General features: G+C 63.4%; 2 protein-coding genes across 3 annotated transcripts in view; one reads left to right on the top strand and one right to left on the bottom strand.

Moving 5' to 3' along the window:
- Window positions 1-10951, top strand: part of PLEKHN1 (pleckstrin homology domain containing N1) — a 24254-nt gene extending 13303 nt beyond the window's left edge. The window contains exons 9-16 of one of the 2 annotated variants that reach the window (XM_063417399.1): window positions 1093-1162; window positions 1900-2054; window positions 2334-2528; window positions 3757-3975; window positions 6579-6755; window positions 7177-7225; window positions 7850-10596; window positions 10879-10951. In XM_063417399.1, the coding sequence (XP_063273469.1) occupies window positions 1093-1162; window positions 1900-2054; window positions 2334-2528; window positions 3757-3975; window positions 6579-6755; window positions 7177-7225; window positions 7850-8037 (1053 nt within the window). In that variant the 3' untranslated portion in view covers window positions 8038-10596; window positions 10879-10951. Of the gene's footprint in view, window positions 1-1092; window positions 1163-1899; window positions 2055-2333; window positions 2529-3726; window positions 3976-6578; window positions 6756-7176; window positions 7226-7849; window positions 10598-10878 lie in introns of those variants that run through there. The other variant, XM_063417398.1, reaches the window with a different exon arrangement.
- Window positions 10952-12350: 1399 nt separating this feature from the next.
- Window positions 12351-19297, bottom strand: PERM1 (PPARGC1 and ESRR induced regulator, muscle 1). The gene is made up of 5 exons (XM_063417585.1): window positions 18817-19297; window positions 17761-18441; window positions 16654-17262; window positions 14803-14919; window positions 12351-13107 (listed from the first exon to the last, which is right to left on the bottom strand). Exons 1-5 carry the CDS (start codon window positions 19295-19297, stop codon window positions 13028-13030), a joined length of 1968 nt encoding a protein of 655 aa, XP_063273655.1. The 3' UTR covers window positions 12351-13027.
- Window positions 19298-22220: the final 2923 nt, after the last annotated feature.

The following is a 22220-nucleotide window of genomic DNA, read 5'->3' as shown; positions in this document are numbered from 1 at the left end:
CCCCATCCCGGGGCGGTTTCCAGCCCGGTTTCGGGAAGGCGCCGCTCTCCTGGGAACGGGGCAGGCGCAGGGGCCGGGCCGGGCTCTCCCATGAGCTCATCATCTCTTTTGAAACCCTAAACCTGCCCCGCTCCGCGTTCCCGTCCCCGGCGCTGTTCCCTTCCCACGGTGCCGGGGTGATTCACCCGCCCGTGGCAGGAACCTGCTTTCCCACGGGCGTGTCGGGGCACGGGAGCTCCTCCGGGTGCTCTGCAGCCCCACAGCCGCCCAGGGAGCTGCCCCTGCCGGGTGTGGGGCCGGGATGGGGCTGGGATGGGGCCGGGATGGGGCTGGGATGGGGCTCACCCCGACCCTCCGGTGGGAAAACCCCCGGGCAAGGTGGGAAGCAGCAGGGGGAGCTGCTGGGGGGTCTGGGGGCAGGGGTGGGGTGGTCCTGAGGCTCCCCGCGGTGGGGATTCGTGCACAGGGTGTCTCAGCACCCTCAGGGATCGCTGTGCTGGAGCAGCGGTGCCACACGGGCGTGCTGGGGGCAGGAATGAGGCTGGGATGTGCAGGAGGCAGCAGGAATCCTCCAGGGATGTGCAGGATGAAGGAATCTCACTGAGATGTGCAGAGGGAGGCAGGAATCTCACTGGGATGTGCAGGATGTGACAGGAATCTCACTGGGATGTGCAGGAGGCAGCAGGAATCTCACTGGGATGTGCAGGAGGCAGCAGGAATCCTGCAGGGATGTGCAGGATGAAGGAATACTGTTGGGATGTGCAGGAGTATGCAGGAATCTCTCTGGGATCCTGCAGGATGTGGCAGGAATCTCACTGGGATGTGCAGGATGTGGCAGGAATCTCACTGGGATGTGCAGGAGGATGCAGGAATCTCTCTGGGATCCTGCAGGATGTGGCAGGAATCTCACTGGGACGTGCAGGATGTGGCAGGAATCCTGCTGGGATGTGCAGGAGTCAGGAATCTCACTGGGGTTGCTCCTGTGGGAGCAGGGTTTGGCTGTGCGGGTGCCTCACCCCCGGTGCCTTCAGCTGGGCCCCTTGGCGTGGGCAGGGGCTCTGCTGGCTCCCAACCCTGCCCCTCTCTCCACAGGGAGAGCTCCCCCTCAATGCCATCCAGGTGCTGTTTGAGGAGAACGACAAAACCTCCTTTTTAATCGAAGGTGGGTGCCTGGCACAGGGAGGGAGGGCCTGGCACAGCCACGGGGGCTCGGGGTTGGTGGCACCTTCCTGGTGGGCAGCCAGGCCCTCTGAACTGCCCTGCTTGGAAATCTGGGATCTTCTGGCAGCCAGGGAGAGCTGGGGAGCCACAGCAGCACCGAGGGCAGAGCATTCCCTAAGCCATCCCACATGAATCCTGATCCCACATGAATCCTGATCCTACATCCATCCTGATCCCACATCCATCCCCATCCCACATCCATCCTGATCCCACACCCATCCTGATCCCACATCCATCCTGATCCCACATGAACCCTGATCCTACATGAATCCTGATCCCATATCCATCCCCATCCCACATCCATCCTGATCCCACATCCATCCTGATCCCACATGAATCCTGATCCCACACCCATCCTGATCCCACACCCATCCTGATCCCACACCCATCCTGATCCCACATCCATCTTGATCCCACATCCATCTTGATCCCACACCCATCCCCATCCCTGTCCCCCATCCCACACCCATCTTGATCCCACATGAACCCTGATCCCACATGAACCCTGATCCCACATCCATCCTGATCCCACATCCATCCCCATCCCTGTCCCCCATCCCTGTCCCCCATCCCTGATCCCCACCCCTCCCACCCCAGACCCCCGGTGTGGCTCAGGCTGCAGCAGGAGGATTTTCCCGAGGGTTTCCCAGCGGGATCAGCCCCGGGTTGTTTTTCCAGGCCGCCTGATCAACTCCATCCGGGTGAGCTGTGCCAGCTACCAGGACTACCAGGAGTGGCTGTACTGCCTCAAAACCGCCCAGTTCCGAAACGCAGACTCGTCCCTCTCGGGCTCCGACAGCTGCTCGGGGTCACGGGCCCCTCACCCCGGCCAGGTACGGGATGGGAAAGGTTAAATCTGTCAAATTCAGACAGGTACGGGATGGGGAGGGTCAAATCTGCCAAATCCAGCCAGGTACGGGATGAGGAAGGTCAAATCCACCTCCCAGCTGGGACAGGGCTGGGTGCCCGGCACCCTCCTCCTGCTGGGCACCCCCTCATTGCCCTCACTCACCCCAAAACCAGCACACCCCGCACCCCAGGCCATGGGGACACGGCCCGGAGCCCAGGGACAGCAGGGCAGTGTCCCCACGGGTGTCCTTGTCCCCGAGCAGTTCGCCAGCAGCGGGAGAGGATCCCTCAGCTCCGACGGCCGGACCAACTCCTGGGCGTCCGGGGGCAGAGTGACCACGCTGACCCCGCTGTCCCAGACCAGCGGCTCCCTGCCCGATGGCCCCTCCTTCCTGCTGAGCCCCGAGGGCCGCCTGCTGGAGGAGCCCCTCTCCCCTGGCTATTCCCAGCCTCTCCATGTGAGTGAACCCCAAAAAATCCTGGGATGCCTGTGGGGATCCCCCTGGGATGGGGCTGGACGCTGCCCTTGGGGCTGGCAGTGTTTGCTGTGGGCTTGGAGCAAATCCCTGCCCGGAGCCTGCGCCTGGCCTGGCTCAGCTTGGGCAGGGAAAAGGCTGCTGAGGGATCCCAGTCACAGCCCCAGTCCTATTCCAGTCCCATCCCAGTCCCAGTTCCAGTCTCAGTTCCAGTCCCATCCCAGTTCCCATCCCCATTCCAGTCCTAGATCCCATCCCAGTCCTAGATCCCAGTCCCAGTCCCAGTCCCAGTCCCAGTCCCAGTCCCAGTCCCAGTCCCAGTCCCAGTCCCAGTCCTCTGCCCTGTACTGGAGCTGTTGGGGATTACAGAAGATTACAGAAGGTTCAGGAGGTTCAGAGGCTGGAAAACCCCAAAATAAAACCTGCAGGGGGGTGCAGGTGATGTCCAGGTGGGATTTTTGCTCCGACCCTGGGCAGGAACAGCAGTCCAGGGATGTCAGAGGTGTGGGGCAGGGCCTGGGGCAGGAGCAGACAGCTCCGGAGCCCCGAGTGGTGTCCGTGTGTCCCCAAACCCGAGGAGAGCCCGCCCCAGCCCTGTCCTGCCTTGCAGAGCCAGCCCCAGCCCTGTCCTGCCTTGCAGAGCCTGGCTCAGCCCTGTCCTGCCTTGCAGAGCCAGCCCCAGCCCTGTCCTGCCTTGCAGAGCCTGGCCCAGCCCTGTCCTGCCTTGCAGAGCCTGGCCCAGCCCTGTCCTGCCTTGCAGAGCCTGGCCCAGCCCTGTCCTGCCTTGCAGAGCCAGCCCCAGCCCTGTCCTGCCTTGCAGAGCCTGGCCCAGCCCTGTCCTGCCTTGCAGAGCCAGCCCCAGCCCTGTCCTGCCTTGCAGAGCCTGGCCCAGCCCTGTCCTGCCTTGCAGAGCCAGCCCCAGCCCTGTCCTGCCTTGCAGAGCCAGCCCCAGCCCTGTCCTGCCTTGCAGAGCCAGCCCCAGCCCTGTCCTGCCTTGCAGAGCCTGGCCCAGCCCTGTCCTGCCTTGCAGAGCCTGGCCCAGCCCTGTCCTGCCTTGCAGAGCCTGGCCCAGCCCTGTCCTGCCTTGCAGAGCCTGGCTCAGCCCTGTCCTGCCTTGCAGAGCCAGCCCCAGCCCTGTCCTGCCTTGCAGAGCCAGCCCCAGCCCTGTCCTGCCTTGCAGAGCCTGGCCCAGCCCTGTCCTGCCTTGCAGAGCCTGGCCCAGCCCGGCTGGCCCAGCCCAGGGCTGCCCACGCGGGAGCTGCGCAGGGGCAGCAGCGGCAGGAAATGCAAGGGCAGGGGCAGGGGGCTGCAGGAGCCGCAGAGGAGCAGCCCCCAAAGCCCCGAGGGGGAGATGCAGTCCCCGGTGTACCACGAGCCCTACGCAGCGCACGGCTGCCAGCAGCAGCCCCCGGCACCGCCGGAGCTGAGGGTGAGGGACGGGATAATGGGATGGGATAATGGGATGGGATAATGGGATGGGATAATGGGATGGGATGGGATAATGGGATGGGATGGGATGGGATGGGATGGGATAATGGGATGGGATGGGATGGGATGGGATGGGATGGGATGGGATGGGATGGGATGGGATGGGATGGGATGGGATGGGATGGGATGGGATGGGATGGGGATGGGGATGGGGATGGGGATGGATGTGGATAAAGATGGGGATGGATGGGGATGGGTGTGGGATCAGGACAAATGTGGGATCAGGATTCATGTGGGATCAGGACGGATGTGTGATCAGGGTGAATGTTTGATCAGAGTGAATGTGTGATCAGGATGGGTGTGGGATCAGGATGGATGTGGAATAGGGCTGGATGTGGGATGGGGCTGGATGTGGAACAGGACTGCATGTGGGGGCTGGATCCTCCTCCCTGGGAAGTGCGAGGTTCCCCTCTCCCCGCCGGTGCTGCTGGCAGGGTGGGGCCCTGGCAGGTGCTTCAGAGCAGGTGTGAAACCTTTTCCGTGGGAAAAGGGGAGGGGAGGCTGCACAGGCAGGCGGGCCTGGGACGTGGGCCCCATCCCGAGGCGATCCGGGAGTGGGAGGTTGTTGCCTCATGGGACTCAGCCTCCTCCTGCACGGCTTTCCCAGCCTGTCCCCACCGGGTTTTCCAGCGTGGTGCCGCTTTCCCAACCCCTCTGTGACTGTTCCTGCAGGAATTCCCCTCGCTGGGCACAGCCAGGACTCAGCCCCATCATCCCAAACGCATGAGCAGCGTTTGGGACTTTTCCACCCTGTTCCAAACCCTCCTGCGAGTGCCCCGTCCCTGTTTCCATTTCCAGCCTTGCGGCTGGGGGGAATTCAGCCCTCAGCCGCTGCTCCCCCTTTTCACTGCTCCCTTCGCTCCCAGTTCTCCCAGTGGGGCCGGCCCTGGCCCTGCTGCCCTGGCCCTGACTCAGCACCCGAGCTCCGGGCTCCAGGAATTGTGCCCGGGGCTGTTTCTTTCCTCTGTCCGAGGAGGGATGAGGAAACTCCGGGGCTGCGTTTGGGGCTGGGGCGGGCCCAGCAGCGTTCCCTGCTCCCTCAAGCCGGGGCAGAGCAGAGGAGGAACAGGTTTCCCCTGTCTGATCACGGGAGGAGGCAGAAACCCCCCAGACAAAGGCAGAGATGAGAGCCAGGCTCCCGAAACCGGAGATTCCCAGCTCCAGTCCCAGGATGAGTCAGAGGCAGAGACCACCCTGCCCACCCCAAAAATCCCGGCTGTGATAAGGGAGTGCCTCAAGGCCACGTTTCCAGCCTGACAATCGAACAGGGAGAGACTTCCTGAGCCTTGTGTGACCCCCCTCCCTCCGGGGCCCTTCCTGGCCCTTCCCTGTGCTTCTGCATCCCTCGAGTGGCTTCATCCCCCTGCCCTCACCTCTCTCATCCCCTGCCCTCACCTCTGTCACCCCCCTGCCCTCACCTCTCTCATCCCCTGCCCTCACCTCTCTCATCCCCCTGCCCTCACCTCTCTCATCCCCCTGCTCTCACCTCTGTCACCCCCCTGCCCTCACCTCTCTCATCCCCCTGCTCTCACCTCTGTCACCCCCCTGCCCTCACCTCTGTCACCCCCTGCCCTCACCTCTCTCACCCCCTGCCTTCACCTCTGTCACCCCCCTGCCTTCACCTCTGTCACCCCCCTGCCCTCACCTCTGTCATCCCCCTGCCCTCACCTCTCTCATCCCCCTGCTCTCACCTCTGTCACCCCCCTGCCTTCACCTCTGTCACCCCCCTGCCTTCACCTCTGTCACCCCCCTGCCCTCACCTCTGTCACCCCCTGCCCTCACCTCTGTCACCCCCCTGCCTTCACCTCTGTCACCCCCCTGCCCTCACCTCTCTCATCCCCCTGCCTTCACCTCTGTCACCCCCCTGCCTTCACCTCTGTCACCCCCCTGCCTTCACCTCTGTCACCCCCCTGCCCTTACCTCTGTCACCCCCCTGCCCTCACCTCTGTCACCCCCTGCCTTCACCTCTGTCACCCCCCTGCCCTCACCTCTGTCACCCCCCTGCCCTCACCTCTGTCACCCCCTGCCTTCACCTCTGTCACCCCCCTGCCCTCACCTCTGTCACCCCCCTGCCCTCACCTCTGTCACCCCCCTGCCCTCACCTCTGGCCAGTCCCTCTGTGCCTGGGCATCACCGGCAGTGCCCCACGGCCTCTCTCTCCCACCTGAGGCTGCCAGGACGGGGCTGGAGCAGGATTTGTGGGGAGGGCACAACCGGAAATCCTTGCTTGGCCCCAAGGTGCTGCCAGCCGGGCTGGATTTTGGGGGGCAGCCCCCAGGTGAGCTGGATTTGGGGTGGGCAGCCCCCAGGTGAGCTGGATTTGGGTGGGCAGCCCCAGGTGAGCTGGATTTCAGGTGGGCAGCCCCAGGTGAGCTGGATTTGGGTGGGCAGCCCCCAGGTGAGCTGGATTTGGGTGGGCAGCCCCCAGGTGAGCTGGATTTTGGGGGGCAGCCCCAGGTGAGCTGGATTTCGGGGGGCAGCCCCCCGTGAGCGTTTCCCAGCCCTGCACAGCCGGGAGCTGACCCGGGGCTGGTTTTGTTGCAGTTCCTGCAGTGCCATGGGCAGACAGGACCGTCCCCAAGTCCCCAGCACCTGTCCCTGGGGCAGTGGCACTGCCAGCCCCTGCCAGGCCCTGGCAGGGAGGTGCCCACGGGCCCCACCTATGGCACCCCAGGGCGGCTCCAGCTGCGGGCACCGGCCCAGGGCTCCTACCTGGGGGAGGTGAGGCTGGAAATGGCCCTGGAGGGGCAGGGGACACTCGGGGGGACACTCAGGAGGGGAAGGGGACACTCGGGGGGACAGGGGACATGAAGGGGACACTCGGGGGGACAGGGGACATGCAGGGGACACTCGGAGGGACAGGGGACATGCAAGGGACACTCAGGGGACACTCAGGGGATGCAGGGGGACACACAGAGGACACAGAGGGACACTCAGGGGGTGCAGAGGGACACTCAGGGGGTGCAGAAGACACTCAGGGGGACACTTAGGAGGTGTAAGGGGACACTCAGGGGGTACAGGGGAACAGCCCCGGGGTCCCAGCTTGCCTGGGGTGGTCCCTGCAGGGCTCTGGGCCCTTTGCTCGGTCCCAGGGGAGCAGGGACGGGGCCTCACCCTCACCTGGGTGTCCCTCTGTCCCCAGATCTCCTCCCTGCCAGAGGAACACCTGAGCCCTTCGCTGCGTGCCCCAGGTGAGGCCCCGGAGCTGCTGCAGCCCCCCTGTCCCTCCCTGTCCCTGTCCCTCCCTCCCTGTCCCTCCCCACCCCTCAGAGCCGGCACGGTGCCCCTCACCCCTGAGTTTGTCACCTGCCCTGTGCCCGTGTCACACACACACAGGAGCACTGCCACAGCTGGCTTTAACAGAAAATATTCCCCCGGAATTATGAGGGTTAGGTCCTGGAAGGGATAAATAACGCTGCCCCAGCTGGTTTTAACAGAAGATATTTCCCTGGAATTATGAGGTATAGGTCCTGGAAGAGACAGAGAAAACTGCCCCACCTGGTTTTAATATAAAATATTCCCCCGGAATTATGAGGGTTAGGTCCTGGAAGGGATAAAGAACTCTGCCCCAGCTGGCTTTAACAGAAGATATTCCCCTGGAATTATGAGGGATAGGTCCTGGAAGGGATAAAGAACTCTGCCCCAGCTGGCTTTAACAGCTGGTGCTAGAATACAAACTTTTCCATCTTGCCTTGCTGCCCGGGCCAGCTCAGCACAGCACCCATTTAATTACAGAAAAAAAAAGAATCCTCGTTCCCCTGTTGTCCCAATGCCACTTCACAGGTACCTAAGGCACATCCCCCGTGTCCCTGCAGGTGGGAGCACCTTCGAGGGGACAGACGCCAGCTGTCCCTGCCAGGACTCGGTGTCCTACCACGACTACGCCGAGCTGCAGAGCTTCCAGAGCGACCTCAGCTACGACAACCTGTGGGAGGCTGAGGAGAAGGAGCCGGGCAGCCCCCGCAGCTCCCCCTCCCCTGCCCTGCAGGTTTACCACGTTTAGGGCTGCTCCAGGAACGGCCCCCGGGGCTCCTCTGTGACCGGGGTCCACCCCGGGACCGAGGGAGGAGCCCCGAGCTCAGCTCTGCACGGCCCGGCAGGTCCAGGGCTCCAACCCCTGCCCCAGACCTGAGGTGGGGCAGAGCAGAGCAGCCCCGGCCCCTGTGGGGCTGTCAGCGCCCGGGAGGGTGCTCAGGGCTTTGCCCCCGAAAATCAAGGAGCAAAAAAGGGGTCAGGCTCCCTCAGGTGGAAGAACTCGGTGTTCAGAGGCAGCAGCACCCAAAAGCCAAAAAGCTGCGTGGATTATTTGGTTCCTTTAGCCCAGAGCCCTCGGCTGGTCCCTCTGAGGATCCCCTGGGAATAGACAAAGCTTCCCCCAGAGAGCTCCGGAGGCTGCCAGGACCCACAGAGCTCTCAGGGCTCTCCCATCAGAGCTCTCCCATCAGGATTCTCCCATCAGGGCTCTCCCACCAGGGCTCTCCCATCAGGATTCTCTCATCAGGATTCTCCCATCAGAGCTCTCCCATCAGGATTATCCCATCAGGGCTCTCCCATCAGGATTCTCCCATCAGGGCTCTCCCATCAGGATTCTCCCATCAGGGCTCTCTCATCAGGGCTCTCCCATCAGAGCTCTCCCATCAGGGTTCTCCCATCAGAGCTCTCCCACCAGAGCTCTCCCATCGGGATTTTCCCACCAGGGCTCTCCCATCAGAGCTCTCCCATCAGAGCTCTCCCATCAGGATTCTCCCCATCAGGGCTCTCCCATTAGGATTCTCCCATCAGGATTATCCCATCAGGATTCTCCCCCCCGGGCTCTCCCTGTTGGCACACCAGCCTGTCCTCACAGGATTCTTCTCCCCCTGCAAGGTCAGAGGCAGCAGGCAGAACATGAAGGGGGAAAAAAATAAAAATAACTCCCCCCAGATCTGAGCACGGGGGGATTCCCTTTCCCCTTTGTGCCAGCAAACTCCTCCCTGGTGCCACGGCAGTGCCACCTGATCTGTGCTCCCCAAGGACACCCCAAAATCCCCTCGGGGCTCCCTCCTCTCCTCCCAGCCCTGCCGTGCCCGGGCTCACCCCGAGGGCTGCCTGGGGAGAGAATTCCCCAGGGAGGAGCTCCAGGGCAGGTCCGGGGGCGCTGGGGTGTCCCTGCTGTCCCCACAGAGCCAGGACAGGACACAAACAAGGGACAGAGCCTCGGGGTTGTCCTTTTGCAGCCTCTCAGGCCAGATCCTTTAGAAGGTCAGCAGCAAATCCAAACGTTTCCACCTGAGGCTCCAAATCCTCGACCTTTGTTCCCTGCAGAGGCTGCAAATCGAGCACAGCAGCAAAAACCTCTGCTCGGGCTCCTTCTCTGGGGCAACCACAACGATTTGTACTTGAATATCTCTGGCTGTATTTTCATTTTGGGGGGTTTGGTTCTTTTGTTGGGTTTTTTTTTTGGGGTTTTTTTTTCAGGAGGTATCCAACAAAGTTTACATGTAAAGTCTGAGTGGGTGCTGTGTATTTAAATGTGAATGTGGCCGAGTTGAAGAGCTGTTTAATTTTCTAGCTGTGCCTGGTGTTCAGTTCTGTGAGGGGGGCGTGTGCAGGGTCTGTGGGGCCGGATCCTGGAGCTGTTTTGGGGAGGATTTGTACCAAATAACCCCCCAAAAAATCTGTTTGTGCCCAAAAATGCCCTGCCAGGGGACATCCCAAATGAGATTAAAACATCCCCAAAGGGCGGGGAGGTCTGCATGGCCCCGAGTGGACACTTGGAGGGTCCCCATCCCATTGGGGGATTTCTGTGGGATTGGACAATCCCAGTGCTCACCCCGGGATCCTTCCCCTCCCTTTGCCATCCCCTGCGTGGATGGAGGTGAATTTTTGCCCCCGGGGGCTCTGGGGCTGTGTCCAGGGGGATTTCCAGGCTGCTGGCAGCCTCCAGCTCGCCTCAGGCTCCTTTATCCCTCCATCCCTGACCAAAATCTCCCCAGAGCTGGGCCTGAGGTTGGGTTTTCCCTGATGCTGGTCCGGGTGGGTTTTGTGGCTGTAAAAACTCCAAAACAAATAGAGGTGAATAAAATAAAAGACAATAGAAAGAAAAAAAGAAGAAAGAAGAAGAAAGAAGAAAAAAGAAAAAGAAAAAAGAGAAAAAAGAAAGAAAAAAGAAAAAAAAAAGAAAAAAGAAAGAAAAAAGAGGGGAAAAAAAATAAAGGAAAAAAAAAAGAAAGAAAAGAAAAGCAGGGAGAGGCATCCCTAAAGTGGAATGAAATACGAGGAGCACCTGCCTGACTTTTTCACGCTCCTGGCACGGCGGAGGTGGCAGATGAGGAGCGACGTGCGGGGTGGCAGCGCCCCGGGGTGCACAGGATCCTGCAAAGGTCACCGTGACCCTGCCGGGCAGGCTGTGAGGTCCTGGCAGGGGGACAAAACCCCACCTGAAACAGCTTTTTTATTATTTTCTGGGAGAAATCCTTGGGTTTCTTAACCTAAAGGACACAAATCATTGAGCACAGAGTTAAACCCAGGGGTTTCCATCCCAGCTGAGGATGCACTTCCAGGTGCTCCTGGATAGTTCCAGGTGCTCCTGGATAGTTCCAGGTGTTTCTGGACAGTTCCAGGTGTTCCTGGACAGTTCCAGATGTTCCTGGACAGTTCCAGATGTTCCTGGACAGTCCCAGGTGTCCCTGGGTAGTTCCAGATGTTCCTGGACAGTTCCAGGTGTTCCTGGACAGTTCCAGGTGTTCCTGGATAGTTCCAGATGTTCCTGGACAGTTCCAGGTGTTCCTGGGTGCAGTTCCAGCTGTTCCTGGACAGTTCCAGGTGTTCCTGGATAGTTCCAGATGTTCCTGGACAGTTCCAGGTGTTCCTGGGTGCAGTTCCAGCTGTTCCTGGACAGTTCCAGGTGTTCCTGGGTAGTTCCAAGTGTCCCTGGGTGCACTTCCAGGTGTACCTGGACAGTTCCAGGTGTCCCTGGGTAGTTCCAGGTGTTCCTGGGTGCGATTCCAGGTGTTCCTGGACAGTTCCAGGTGTCCCTGGACAGTTCCAGGTGTCCCTGGGTGCAGAATCCAGAGGGAGGGGTGCAGGTGGTGCTGCTGGGCGCTGCCTCCTGCCCACTGATCCCCTCAGAGGAGCTCCCGGGGCAGGAGGGAGCTCTGGCAGGGGTTGCTGGTGGCATGTGACAGCCCGAGGGACAGGGACAGGGACAGGGACAGGGACAGGGACACGGCCACACCCCCTGCCTGCGCTGTCCCCAGGGCTCCAGACCCGGCAGCTCCTGCACTGCTGGGCCCACACACACACAGGGCATTGATTTCTCCTCCTGCAAAGCCCAGGACTTCTTGAGCAGGAGGAGTTTTCCAGCCTCAGGGATTGGGGGATTTTAATTCCACACAAAACAAACAGAAATCAGAGCAGAAAAAAAAGGAAACTGGTGAAAAACAGAAGTTGACTTTCGAGTCTCTGGGGTCAAGCAATTCACTCTCAAAGCATTTACTCCTTAAATACAATAGTAAAAACTCCTTAGATACAATAAATACATCAAATATCCACCTGAGATGTATCAGTGCAAGTCAGGGTTTGCTCTGCGGTTTGCGTTATTTTATTCTCTCCAGCACATCCCCAATGCCCACAACAAAACCTCTGCTGCATCCAACTGTCTGTGCCTGATCTGGGTTTTCTTCCATCCCCACGGAGGGAATGGCCACAGGAGTAAATGAGACAGGACTTTATTAGAAGCTTCCAGCACTTTCCATCTGTCCTCCTCCTCCTCCCTCTCAGTGGCTGCTCAGCTGCTCCAGTCCATGCAGAGCCCAGCCCCACATCTGGCTGTGCCATCTCCAAATCCCAGCCCCACATCTGGCTGTGCCATCTCCAAATCCCAGCCCCACATCTGGCTGTGCCATCTCCATCTCCCAGCCCCACATCTGGCTGTGCCATCTCCAAATCCCAGCCCCACATCTGGCTGTGCCATCTCCAAATCCCAGCCCCACATCTGGCTGTGCCATCTCCGAATCCCAGCCCCACATCTGGCTGTGCCACCTCTGCCCTCCAGCCCCACATCTGGCGGTGCCACCTCTGCCTCCCAGCCCCACATCTGGCTGTGCCACCTCTGCCTCCCAGCTCCACATCTGGCTGTGCCATCTCCAAATCCCAGCTCCACATCTGGCTGTGCCATCTCCAAATCCCAGCTCCACATCTGGCGGTGCCATCTCTGCCTCCCAGCCCCACATCTGGCGGTGCCACCTCTGAATCCCAGCCCCACATCTGGCCGTGCCCTCCCAGCCATTATCTGTTTTACAATCCACACAACCCCGCCCCAGCTCAGCCCTGCCCTCCCCGAGCGGAATCCCGGGGGCTGCGCCCTCCCCGAGCGCTCACGGCGGCCAGGGGGGCGCGGGGCTGTGCCGGGGGCGCGGCCCCTCCATCCCGCCGGAGCTGCGGCCCAGCCCGGGCTCAGCCGAGCCCGTCCCAAAGCTCTGCTCTGCTCCTTCTCAGACATCCCGGCTCTTCCGTCGGGCCTCTGCCGCCTCAGAGTGACCCCAGCAGGGAGGAGAGACCCCGGAGGAGGCTCGGGGCATTCCTGGGGACGGCAGCGCCAGCCCCGTCCTGTCCTGTCCCGTCCTGTCCCGTCCTGTCCTGCCCCGTCCTGTCCCGTCCTGTCCCGTCCTGTCCTGTCCCGTCCTGTCCCATCCTGTCCTGTCCTACCGTCCGCTGCTGTCCCCGGGCGGGTCCAGCTCCCTGGGCCGGCCCGTCCCGCCGGGGGTGGCGCCGGGGACGCTCTCGGTGGTGGCTCCGCGGTGCTGGCTGTCGCTCTGTCCCTCTGTCCCGCTGTCCCGCTGTCCCTCTGTCCCGCTGTCCCGCTGTCCCTCTGTCCCACTGTCCCGCTGTCCCGCTGTCCCTCTGTCCCGCTGTCCCGCTGTCCCGCTGTCTCGCTGTCCCGCTGTCCCGCTGTCCCTCTGTCCACAGCCGAGTCCCGGCTCTGCCCGCGCCGGCCCCGGGCGCGGCCGGGGTTAAGTCCGGGGGTGCCCTTCCCTGAGCTGCCGTCGGAAGTAGCGGATGGCCGAGAGGGTGCCAAAGCTCGCCAGGAACACTGCAAAAGATCCCAGCACATTCCCACCGTCACTGCGGGGGCTTCTCCCACACCTCGGGGTCTTCTCCCGGCCGTGGGGGGCTCCCAGCCGGCTCTGTGGGTCACTCCTGCCCCTCTCCCAGTCCCCTCCTGCCTTTGGTTTTCGTTCCCACCACATGGAATTTGTTCCCAGGTGCCCACAGCCCCGCTGGGCACACCCAGCCCCAGGGTTTGGGTGCGTGGAGATGCCACCATTCCATAAAAACTGGTTGGTGTTAAGGGAAATGCTCGAAAGGCTCCGTCAGGGGTGGGCAGGGGTTGGGTACAGAGATCCAGAGGGAGATTTGAGGGAGGCACAGATCCCCTTGGGGATCTCGTGGACGGGTTGGAGTCACAGGTTCAGGTGGAGATTTGATCTTGGATGAGAAAGGAAAACCCCACCAGGGCTTCAGGACAGCACCTGCACTTCCTGCTGCTGTTTGGACCAGGAGCACACCAAGAAAATTCCCATTTTGGGGATTTTCTGGGGATTTCCTGGTTCCAGCCAAAAGCAGAAAATACCCAAAACCCTGAATCAAAAAATGTAGGGACACAAGAAATAATTAACGGGGATGAAAACCAAATCAAGCTCTGCTCTGTACCTGCACCCAATGTTTTTGATTTGGTTTGTAAGGGATTTTAAATTCCCTTGATTCCCAAGCAAAACCAGGAATCCAAGCTGTGTTCTTGGACTCCACGCTTCAAATTCAGGCTGGATTTGGATTTGTGTGTTAAAGGAACATAAATCCAGCTTGCTGGCAGCCCAAATGCCCGGAGGGAATGGCTGATCCGGGGTGTGGACCCGCTCCTGCCTCCCTCCTCCCCGGGTTATTCCACCCCGGGGCACGAGGAGCGTATCCCGCTTTCCACACCTTTCCCGGGCCACGTCCTCCATCCCAAAATCTCAGCAGCCCAGGGGGAGCGGGCCAAGAGCCGCCCGTGACACCGGCACTGAGCTCAGGAGCTATTCCCAGCCGGTGTCGGCTTCCTGGGACCTCAGCAGGGAACATTCCTGCCCCCAGAAGCAGCAGGAAGCCTTGATCCAGGCATTCCCCCATGGAAGGGGCTCTGCGGGGCAGGAGTGAGGAGTGGTGCCCTGGAGGGGTTCTCCAGGGCTGGAGCTGCTGCATGCAGGGGGGAATGGGGAATGCTGCTGTCCCTGAGCCGTTCCCTGCCCCTCCAGCCATCCCCGCTGCGGTGGGAGTCAGGGAATCCCTGCTCCCTCAGCTTCCCCTCTCCCTTCCAGGAGCTGGGGCTGGAGAGGATCCCACAGATCTCCCGGGAATCGCGGGGCTCCGTGCAGGAGGATGAGGCCTCAGCTGAGCTGTGTTTGGGGAGAGGATCAAACCTTCCGAACACACCAGAAAAATTCTGTTCCAGCTGGGATGAGGGAATCTAAAGCTGCTCCCTCCAGTTCCTGAGGGAATCCTGACAAACTGCCCAGGGGCTGGATGGAGCAGCACCGAGGCTGTGGACACAGCTCAGCCCCGGCCAGCCCCGCTTTGCCAGGAAAGCACCAAAGACGTGAGCAGGAATCGGGATCAGAGGAGAGACAAGGCACGGGAGCGACTTTGGAAAACCAGGAAAGGGCTGCAGGTATAAATATCCCGGATTTTCCTCCCTGCCAAGCGCCCCCTGAGCCCCTGGCACCCCTCCCCGGGCGGGCACTGCACGTACTGGTCTTCCAGGCATCCGGAGCCTGCAGGTCAGATGTCTTCACGGCCCAGGACGCGAAGGCACAGAAGACGAGGCACATGTCCTTGTGGCTCAGCACCCGCGGGTCCTCTGCTGCCCCTGCCACGACAGCAGCGCCAGCTCTGGGGGCTCAGTGCCACCCCTGTGCCAGCCCTGCCCTCCCTCTGGGACAGCAAACCCCAGGAAATCATCCCTGAAGGGGTGTTTGCATCGGGCTCTGTGCGTTCCCAAAGGACAGTGGCACGTTTGTCACCCCTCTCGGCCTCACCCTCGGTTCAAAACCCCGAGGAAATGTTTGTTAAAGCACCCCAGGCTGCCTCAGCGCCTCCCTGCTGACCTTCCCAGCTCGCTGTGGTGCCTGGGCAGCAGATTTAGGACAGGGAGATTCCTGGGGAGGCAGGCAAGGTCCCCTCCGTGTCCCCAGTGTCCCCAGGCACGCCCAGCTCTGGGACAGCACCTGGGAGCTCTCAGCAAGGTCCCCTCCGTGTCCCCAGTGTCCCCAGGCACAGCCAGCTCTGGGACAGCGTCTGGGAGCTCTCAGCAAGGTCCCCTCCGTGTCCCCAGTGTCCCCAGGCACAGCCAGCTCTGGGACAGCGTCTGGGAGCTCTCAGCAAGGTCCCCTCTGTGTCCCCAGTGTCCCCAGGCACAGCCAGCTCTGGGACAGCACCTGGGAGCACTCAGCAAGGTCCCCTCCGTGTCCCCAGTGTCCCCAGGCACGCCCAGCTCTGGGACAGCATCTGGGAGTGCTCAGCATCCCCCCGGTCACTCCACTCCACCCCTGCGTCCTCCAGGGATGGGGACACCCCTGGGTGCTCTGCATTCCCAGCCTGGAACAACCTGCAGCCCTATCTCCAGATCGGGTTGTTTTTGCTCCCATTTGTTTGATCAGGCTTTTAATTAAAGCTGTCTTATTAATTAGCTGTGACCACCTCACAGGGGTTTTTCTCCATGCAAACAGGCTGGAAGCTCGGGTTTGAGGCTCCCTTTGGGATGGCTCCCTCATTGTTTGGGTTTGTTGTTAACTCTGAGGCTCTGAGCATGGTTTCAGCTCAAATCCCCTGCCTGTCCCCGTGGGTGGAACTTCTCCCTTTATTCCCATTTCTCCCAGCTGCCTCCAGGAACAGGCAATGTCCAGGAGACCTCTGAGGCCTCTGGGGGTTTTTTTTCTGATCTAAGTGGGTTTCACAGCCCCACATTCCCTGTCCCTGCTGGAGGACCTGGCCAGGAGCACTGGCTGGGCAAGGGACAGAGGGAGGGGACATCCCAGGGGACAGCCTGAGGGGACAGAGGGAGCGTCCCAAGGGACAGCCTGAGGGGACAGAGGGAGGGGACATCCCAGGGGACAGCCTGAGGGGACAGAGGGAGGGGACATCCCAAGGGACAGCCTGAGGGGACACAGGGAGGGGACATCCCAGGGGACAGCCTGAGGGGACAGAGGGAGCGTCCCAAGGGACAGCCTGAGGGGACAGAGGGAGGGGACATCCCAAGGGACAGCCTGAGGGGACAGAGGGAGGGGACATCCCAAGGGACAGCCTGAGGGGACAGAGGGAGCATCCCAAGGGATGGCCCGAGGGGACAGAGGGAGGGGACATCCCAGGGGACAGCCTGAGGGGACAGAGGGAGGGGACATCCCAGGGGACAGCCTGAGGGGACAGAGGGAGGGGACATCCCAAGGGACAGCCTGAGGGGACACAGGGAGCATCCCAAGGGACAGCACAAGGGGACAGAGGGAGCATCCCAAGGGATTGCCCGAGGGGACACAGGGAGCATCCCAAGGGACAGCCAGGGTGACACAGCCCAGGACATGTCCCTGCAGGGGATATCAGGATTTACCTCTCAGTGCCAGGGCCGTTTCTGCATCTTCTGGCCACACCTGGGCTCCTCGCAGTGGGACCAGGGCGAGCTCCTCTCCAGACCTTCGGGGCACCAGGGCCTGGGAGGTTGGGGCTTGGCCCCCTCCCAGCTGCATTTGCCTCTGCAGCAGGGCCCTCAGAGCCCCCAGAGCCTTCTTCACCTCGGAGGCCGGAGCCATGGAGAAAATCCCCCTCCAGCCCGTCCTGTTGTGGGCTCTCTCTGGGAAGAAGCGTTCACACACCTCAGGGACAGGGATAACCACGGCGTCCTCGCCTGCAGCCGAGCCTGGAGCCTCCTTCTGCAGCCCAGGTCGGCCCACACCGCCCAGCTTCCTCCTTCTCCTGTCTTTGGCTTTGCCTTTTTTCCTGCTTCCTTCGGGTTCATTGAAAAAATACTCGTAGAGTTCGGGCCAGGAGATTTCCCTTTGCAGGGGGGATCTGCGCCCCTCCGGGGAGCTGCCCAGCTCCTCCTCCTCGCCCTGCGAGTCGCAGAACAGGTACTCGTACATCTCGGGCCAGGTCACGTCCAGTGAGTTGGGCTTGGCTGAGGCCCCCTCAGTGAAGCACAGGGGGCTCCGAGCCCTGGGGGCCTCAGCTGCAGCCCCCCGAGGGACCCCAGGCCCGGGAATCGTGGGGATCCCAACTGGGGGCTCACACGGGATCTCCACTGCAGGGATCCTGGGGATCTCCATTACAGGGATCCTGGGGATCTCCACTGCAGGGATCCTAGGGATCTCCACCGCAGGGATCCTGGGGATCTCCGCTGCAGGGATCCTGGGGATCTCCGCTGCAGGGATCCTGGGGATCTCCATTACAGGGATCCTGGGGATCTCCACTGCAGGGATCCTGGGGATCTCCACTGCAGGGATCCTGGGAATCCCTGCTGCAGGCTCCCAAGGGATCCCCACTGGAGGAATCCTGGGGATCCCAGCTGCAGGGATGCTGGGGATCCCAACTGCAGGCTCCCAAGGGATCCCAGCTGCAGGAACCTCAGGGATATCTGAGGGCTTCCTGGAGATCTCAGCTGCAGGGATTCCAGGGATCTCTGAGCCTTTCCTGGGAACCTCAGCTGCAGCAATTCCAGGGATCTCAGCTGCGGGCTCCCCCCCAGCCCCCTCAGCAGTGCTCCCTCCAGGCTCTGCCGCGCTCCCGGCCTGGGGAGGCTTCCCTGGCATCTCCTGGCAGCCCTGTCCTGGAGGAGCCGCGGCTCCGTCGCCAGGGACCGCTGGGACAGTGTCACGTACGCCCAGGCCGCCGGCCTGCCCCGCCTTTGGGTGCTTGGGGGCCTTTGTCTTCCCCGGGGACTGCGGCTCCTTCCCCCTCTGCTTTGGGGGAGCAGCCCCGGGCTCGCCCCCATCCCCGCCAGGGCCGGGCACCGAGCGCTTGTTCTCCGCAGCCTCCTCGCTGCCCAGCCTCACCAGCGCTCCCTTGGCAGCCTTGTCCTTCCCTCTGCCCTTCCGAGGGGACACCGGCGAGCCCGGGGGCGCCTTCCCGGCTCCAGTTGCCCCCCCAGCCCCCGCAGGGTCCCTGTCCCCCTCGGTGGCGCTGGCCCCGCGCTGCCTGCGGCTCTTTCTGGGCTGCGCTGGCACCTTGGGCCTCACCACGCTGGGGGATCCTCCCGGCGAGCTCGGCTCCGTGCCCGCCCTGTCCCCCTCCGGTGCCACCCTGGGCACTGTCCCCAGGGCCGGGCTCGTGTCCCCGCTGGGCTCCGAGGGGGCAGCGCTTTTCTCGGCCGATCCCTCCACGGGGGCAGAGGCTGCTGGAGCCTCTGGCTGTGCCACCATCGGTCCTGGCTGTGCCACCATCAGTCCTGGCTGTGCCACCATCGGTCCTGGCTGTGCCACCACTCCTGGCTGTGCCACCGCTCCTGGCTGTGCCACCACTCCTGGCTGTGCCACATCTCCTGGCTGTGCCACCACCGTTCCTGGCTGTGCCACCGCTCCTGGCTGTGCCACATCTCCTGGCTGTGCCACCGCTCCTGGCTGTGCCACCACCATTCCTGGCTGTGCCACCGCTCCTGGCTGTGCCACATCTCCTGGCTGTGCCACCACCGTTCCTGGCTGTGCCACCACTCCTGGCTGTGCCATCGCTCCCGGCTCTGTCACCGCTCCTGGCTGCGCTCGTCCCTCTCCTGCATCCCCGCCCTGCCCGGGGGCTCCGCAGGTCTCCGTGTCCCTCCCTCCTCCTGCCGCTCCTTCCTCCGCCTGCCCGGGGCCGCCCTGGGCCGTGCCACCGGCCGTGGTGGCCGCGGGTGGCCGCGGTGGCTGCCTCCTGTGCGCGCTGGGCATGGCAGCGCCTGCCGGGCCGGCGGGATCGTCACTGTCGCACAGGAACCCGCCCGCAGAGCCCGGCTCCGCTTCGTCCCCGCTGCCCGAGGGGCGCCCACGCTGCGGGGCGGTGTCACCGGGCACCCCCCGCCCCCCCGGGGCAGCGCCGGGCCCTGGCTCGCTGCCCTCTCGGCGGGGACAGTCCCGTCCCGGGCTGTCCCCTTGCTCAATGTCACTGAGGCTCTGCTCCTCGGCCGTGGCCAGCGCGGCCGGCGCCACGCTGCACTCCTCGGCCGCCCGCAGGAACTCGGCCCACTCGCGCTCGTTCAGCTGGATGCTGTACTCGAAGTTATCCATTCCTGCGGGCGGGGAGCGGCCAGGGGTCAGCGAGGAGGGGGTGACACCGCTGAGGGTAGCGAGGGGCGCCCCCAGCCCTTCCTGCCCGCTCCCCTCGTCCACCTGCTCGTCCTCAGGCGTTTCCAGCCGAAAGCCAGCTGGAAATGCCAGCCCCTGGCGACCTCAGCGGGACCCCATCGCTGCCAGCAGGGACAGAGGCCACTGCCACCCCCCGCCTGTCCCCGCTGCCTCGGCAGAACCGGGATTGGGGCACCGGGGCTTTGGGGTGCTCCCCGCAGCTGCACAGAGACTTTGGGATTCTCCCCACAGCTGCACCGGGGCTTTGGGATTCTCCCCACAGCTGCACCGGGGCTTTGGGGTGCTCCCCACAGCTGCACCAGGGCTTTGGGGTGCTCCCCACAGCTGCACCGGGGCTTTGGGGCGCTCCCCACAGCTGCACCGGGGCTTTGGGGCGCTCCCCACAGCTGCACTGGGGCTTTGGGATTCTCCCCACAGCTGCACTGGGGCTTTGGGATTCTCCCCACAGCTGCACCGGGGCTTTGGGGTGTTCCCCACAGCTGCACTGGGGCTTTGGGATTCTCCCCACAGCTGCACCGGGGCTTTGGGGCGCTCCCCACAGCTGCATCACACCTCCCATCCCCCCTTTTTTACTCATTTTGCCCTAATCCACCCTAAAACCCGGGGGCGACGTTCCTGAGCACTCCGAGGGCACAGCACAAGCAGCACACCCAGCAAAGCCGCGGGGACAGCCCCGTCCCTGCCCTGGGCACCGAGGCCAGCACAGCCCGGGGGGATGCGGCGGCGGGGAGGTGACAAAGGTGACAGAGCCCGTCCTACCTGTCCCCCAGGCGGGGATGGAGCCATTCGAGCAGCCACGCAGGAGAGCCCTCCCCGCACAACATGATGCCCTGACGGGGGCAGAGAGCCCGGCTCCAGCTCAGATCCATTCAGGGGCTAAAAATAGACACTCCCCCCCCAAAATGTCACTTGAGATCCCAGTGCCACCGGCCAGAGAGGGCAGGCCCATATATAGAACTGCTGGGGACATGCCAGGGTGCCAGGACACGTGTGGCTGTGCCACAGCCACCTCTGGGGACACCGAGACCGCTGCTGGTGCCCCCTGCTCCCTGCCGGGGTCACTCCACGGGGTGGCCCCGAGGGCCATGGAGGTCCCTGGGTGGCACACCTGGGTGGCACAGCTGGGTGGCACTGCGGGTCCTTTTTCCCACAGAGCTGCTTCTCCGCCTTAGTCACGCTCTCCAGGGTGACACAGAGTCACCTCGGGGGCAGGGTTCACCTATTTAGGGCGCTCCCAGGGCATTTACTGCCAGCCAGGTGACGTCAGGAGGTGACAGGCGGCACCACGGTCTTGTGACAGACCTCGCAGGGCGTGTGGCACCCGTCCCACACCACCCAGGGCCACCTGGGCCACGTGGGCTGGGGAGCCTCGGGCTCGGGGGGAGCCTGGCACTGGGGAGGGGCAGAGCTGCCAAGGGGGGCCCGGCAGGTCACGAAGCCGAGCCAGAAATAACCCTCAGCTCCCGGAGCCTTCCTCCCACCTTCCTCCCCATCCCAGGGCCAAAAATAGCTGCCCTGGAAGAGCTCCCTGCAGGACAGGGGTGGCAGGGGGACACCCCGGGTCCAGCACTGCCCCCAGGCTCCGGCCACCCCACACACCCCAGCCACGGCCAGGGGGGCTGACCCACGGGCCCTGCACCCCCTGGGGGTCCCACAAACCTCGAGGGTCCTCCCCAGGGCCAGGTGCCACCCCGGGGAGGTGGGGGACAGCTCCCGGCTCTGTCGCCACGGGCAGGGCACAGCTCCTGGCCCTGTCCCCACAGGCAGGGGACAGCTCCTGGCTCTGTCCCCACGGGCAGGGGACAGCTCCCGGCTCTGTCGCCACGGGCAGGGCACAGCTCCTGGCCCTGTCCCCACAGGCAGGGGACAGCTCCTGGCTCTGTCCCCACGGGCAGGGGACAGCTCCTGGCCCTGTCCCCACGGGCAGGGGACAGCTCCCGGCTCTGTCCCCACGGGCAGGGGACAGCTCCCGGCTCTGTCCCCACGGGCAGGGGACAGCTCCTGGCCCTGTCCCCACGGGCGGGGGACAGCTCCCGGCTCTGTCCCCACGGGCGGGGGACAGCTCCTGGCCCTGTCCCCACGGGCAGGGGACAGCTCCTGGCCCTGTCCCCACGGGGAGGGGACAGCAGGGTCCCTTGTTCTGTCCCGGCCATCCCGCGGGGTGAAGCTCCCCGCGGCGGCCGCGGCCCCGCACTACAGGGAGGGGAGAGCGCCAGGAGAGCCGAGCATGGCCCGGGACAGGAGAGCCGAGCATGGCCCGGGACAGGAGAGCTGAACATGGCCCGGGACAGGAGAGCCGAGCATGGCCCGGGACAGGAGAGCCGAGCATGGCCCGGGACAGGAGAGCCGGACATGGCCCGGGACAGGAGAGCTGAACATGGCCCGGGCCAGGAGAGCCGAGCATGGCCCGGGACAGGAGAGCCGAGCATGGCCCGGGCCAGGAGAGCAGAACATGGCCTGGGACAGGAGAGCCGAACATGGCCTGGGACAGGAGAGCCCAACATCTCCCCGGACACGCTTCCCTGGTCCGGCTGGGTGCACACGGCAGGAGGAGCCGCTGCCCTCCCGTCCTGTCCCGCTCCTCATCTGGCTGCGCCCTGCTCCCCCCGCTCGCCTCGCAGAGGGGAAACCGAGCGGCTTCCTGCGCTGGGCTGCAGCCGATTTCCTCCCCCCGGAGCCGGGCTGGGCTCGGAGCCGCCTCCCAGCTGCGCTGAAACCGCGGCGGGGAGGATGAAAGGGGCCGGGCCGGGCCGGCAGCCAGCGCCGGGGGTGTCACGGCAGGGCCACAGGAGCTGCACACCCCCGCCACACGTCCAGGGCTGGAGCCGCAGACGGCCCCGGCTTC

Source organism: Prinia subflava, chromosome 21 (genome assembly GCF_021018805.1).
Source record: "Prinia subflava isolate CZ2003 ecotype Zambia chromosome 21, Cam_Psub_1.2, whole genome shotgun sequence".
Taxonomy (NCBI): domain Eukaryota; kingdom Metazoa; phylum Chordata; class Aves; order Passeriformes; family Cisticolidae; genus Prinia; species Prinia subflava.
This window is presented reverse-complemented; position numbering and strand designations above follow the sequence as displayed.

Coding starts and splice junctions, on each gene's coding strand:
- PERM1 (XM_063417585.1), bottom strand. CDS start 19,297: ATGGATAACTTCGAGTACAGCATCCAGCTGAACGAGCGCGAGTGGGCC. Junction 17,263..17,760: donor GGGGGAGCCCGCAGCTGAGA/TCCCTGGAATTG, acceptor CTGCAGCTGAGG/CCCCCAGGGCTCGGAGCCCC. Junction 14,920..16,653: donor AACGGCCCTGGCACTGAGAG/GTAAATCCTGAT, acceptor CTGTCGTGGCAG/GGGCAGCAGAGGACCCGCGG.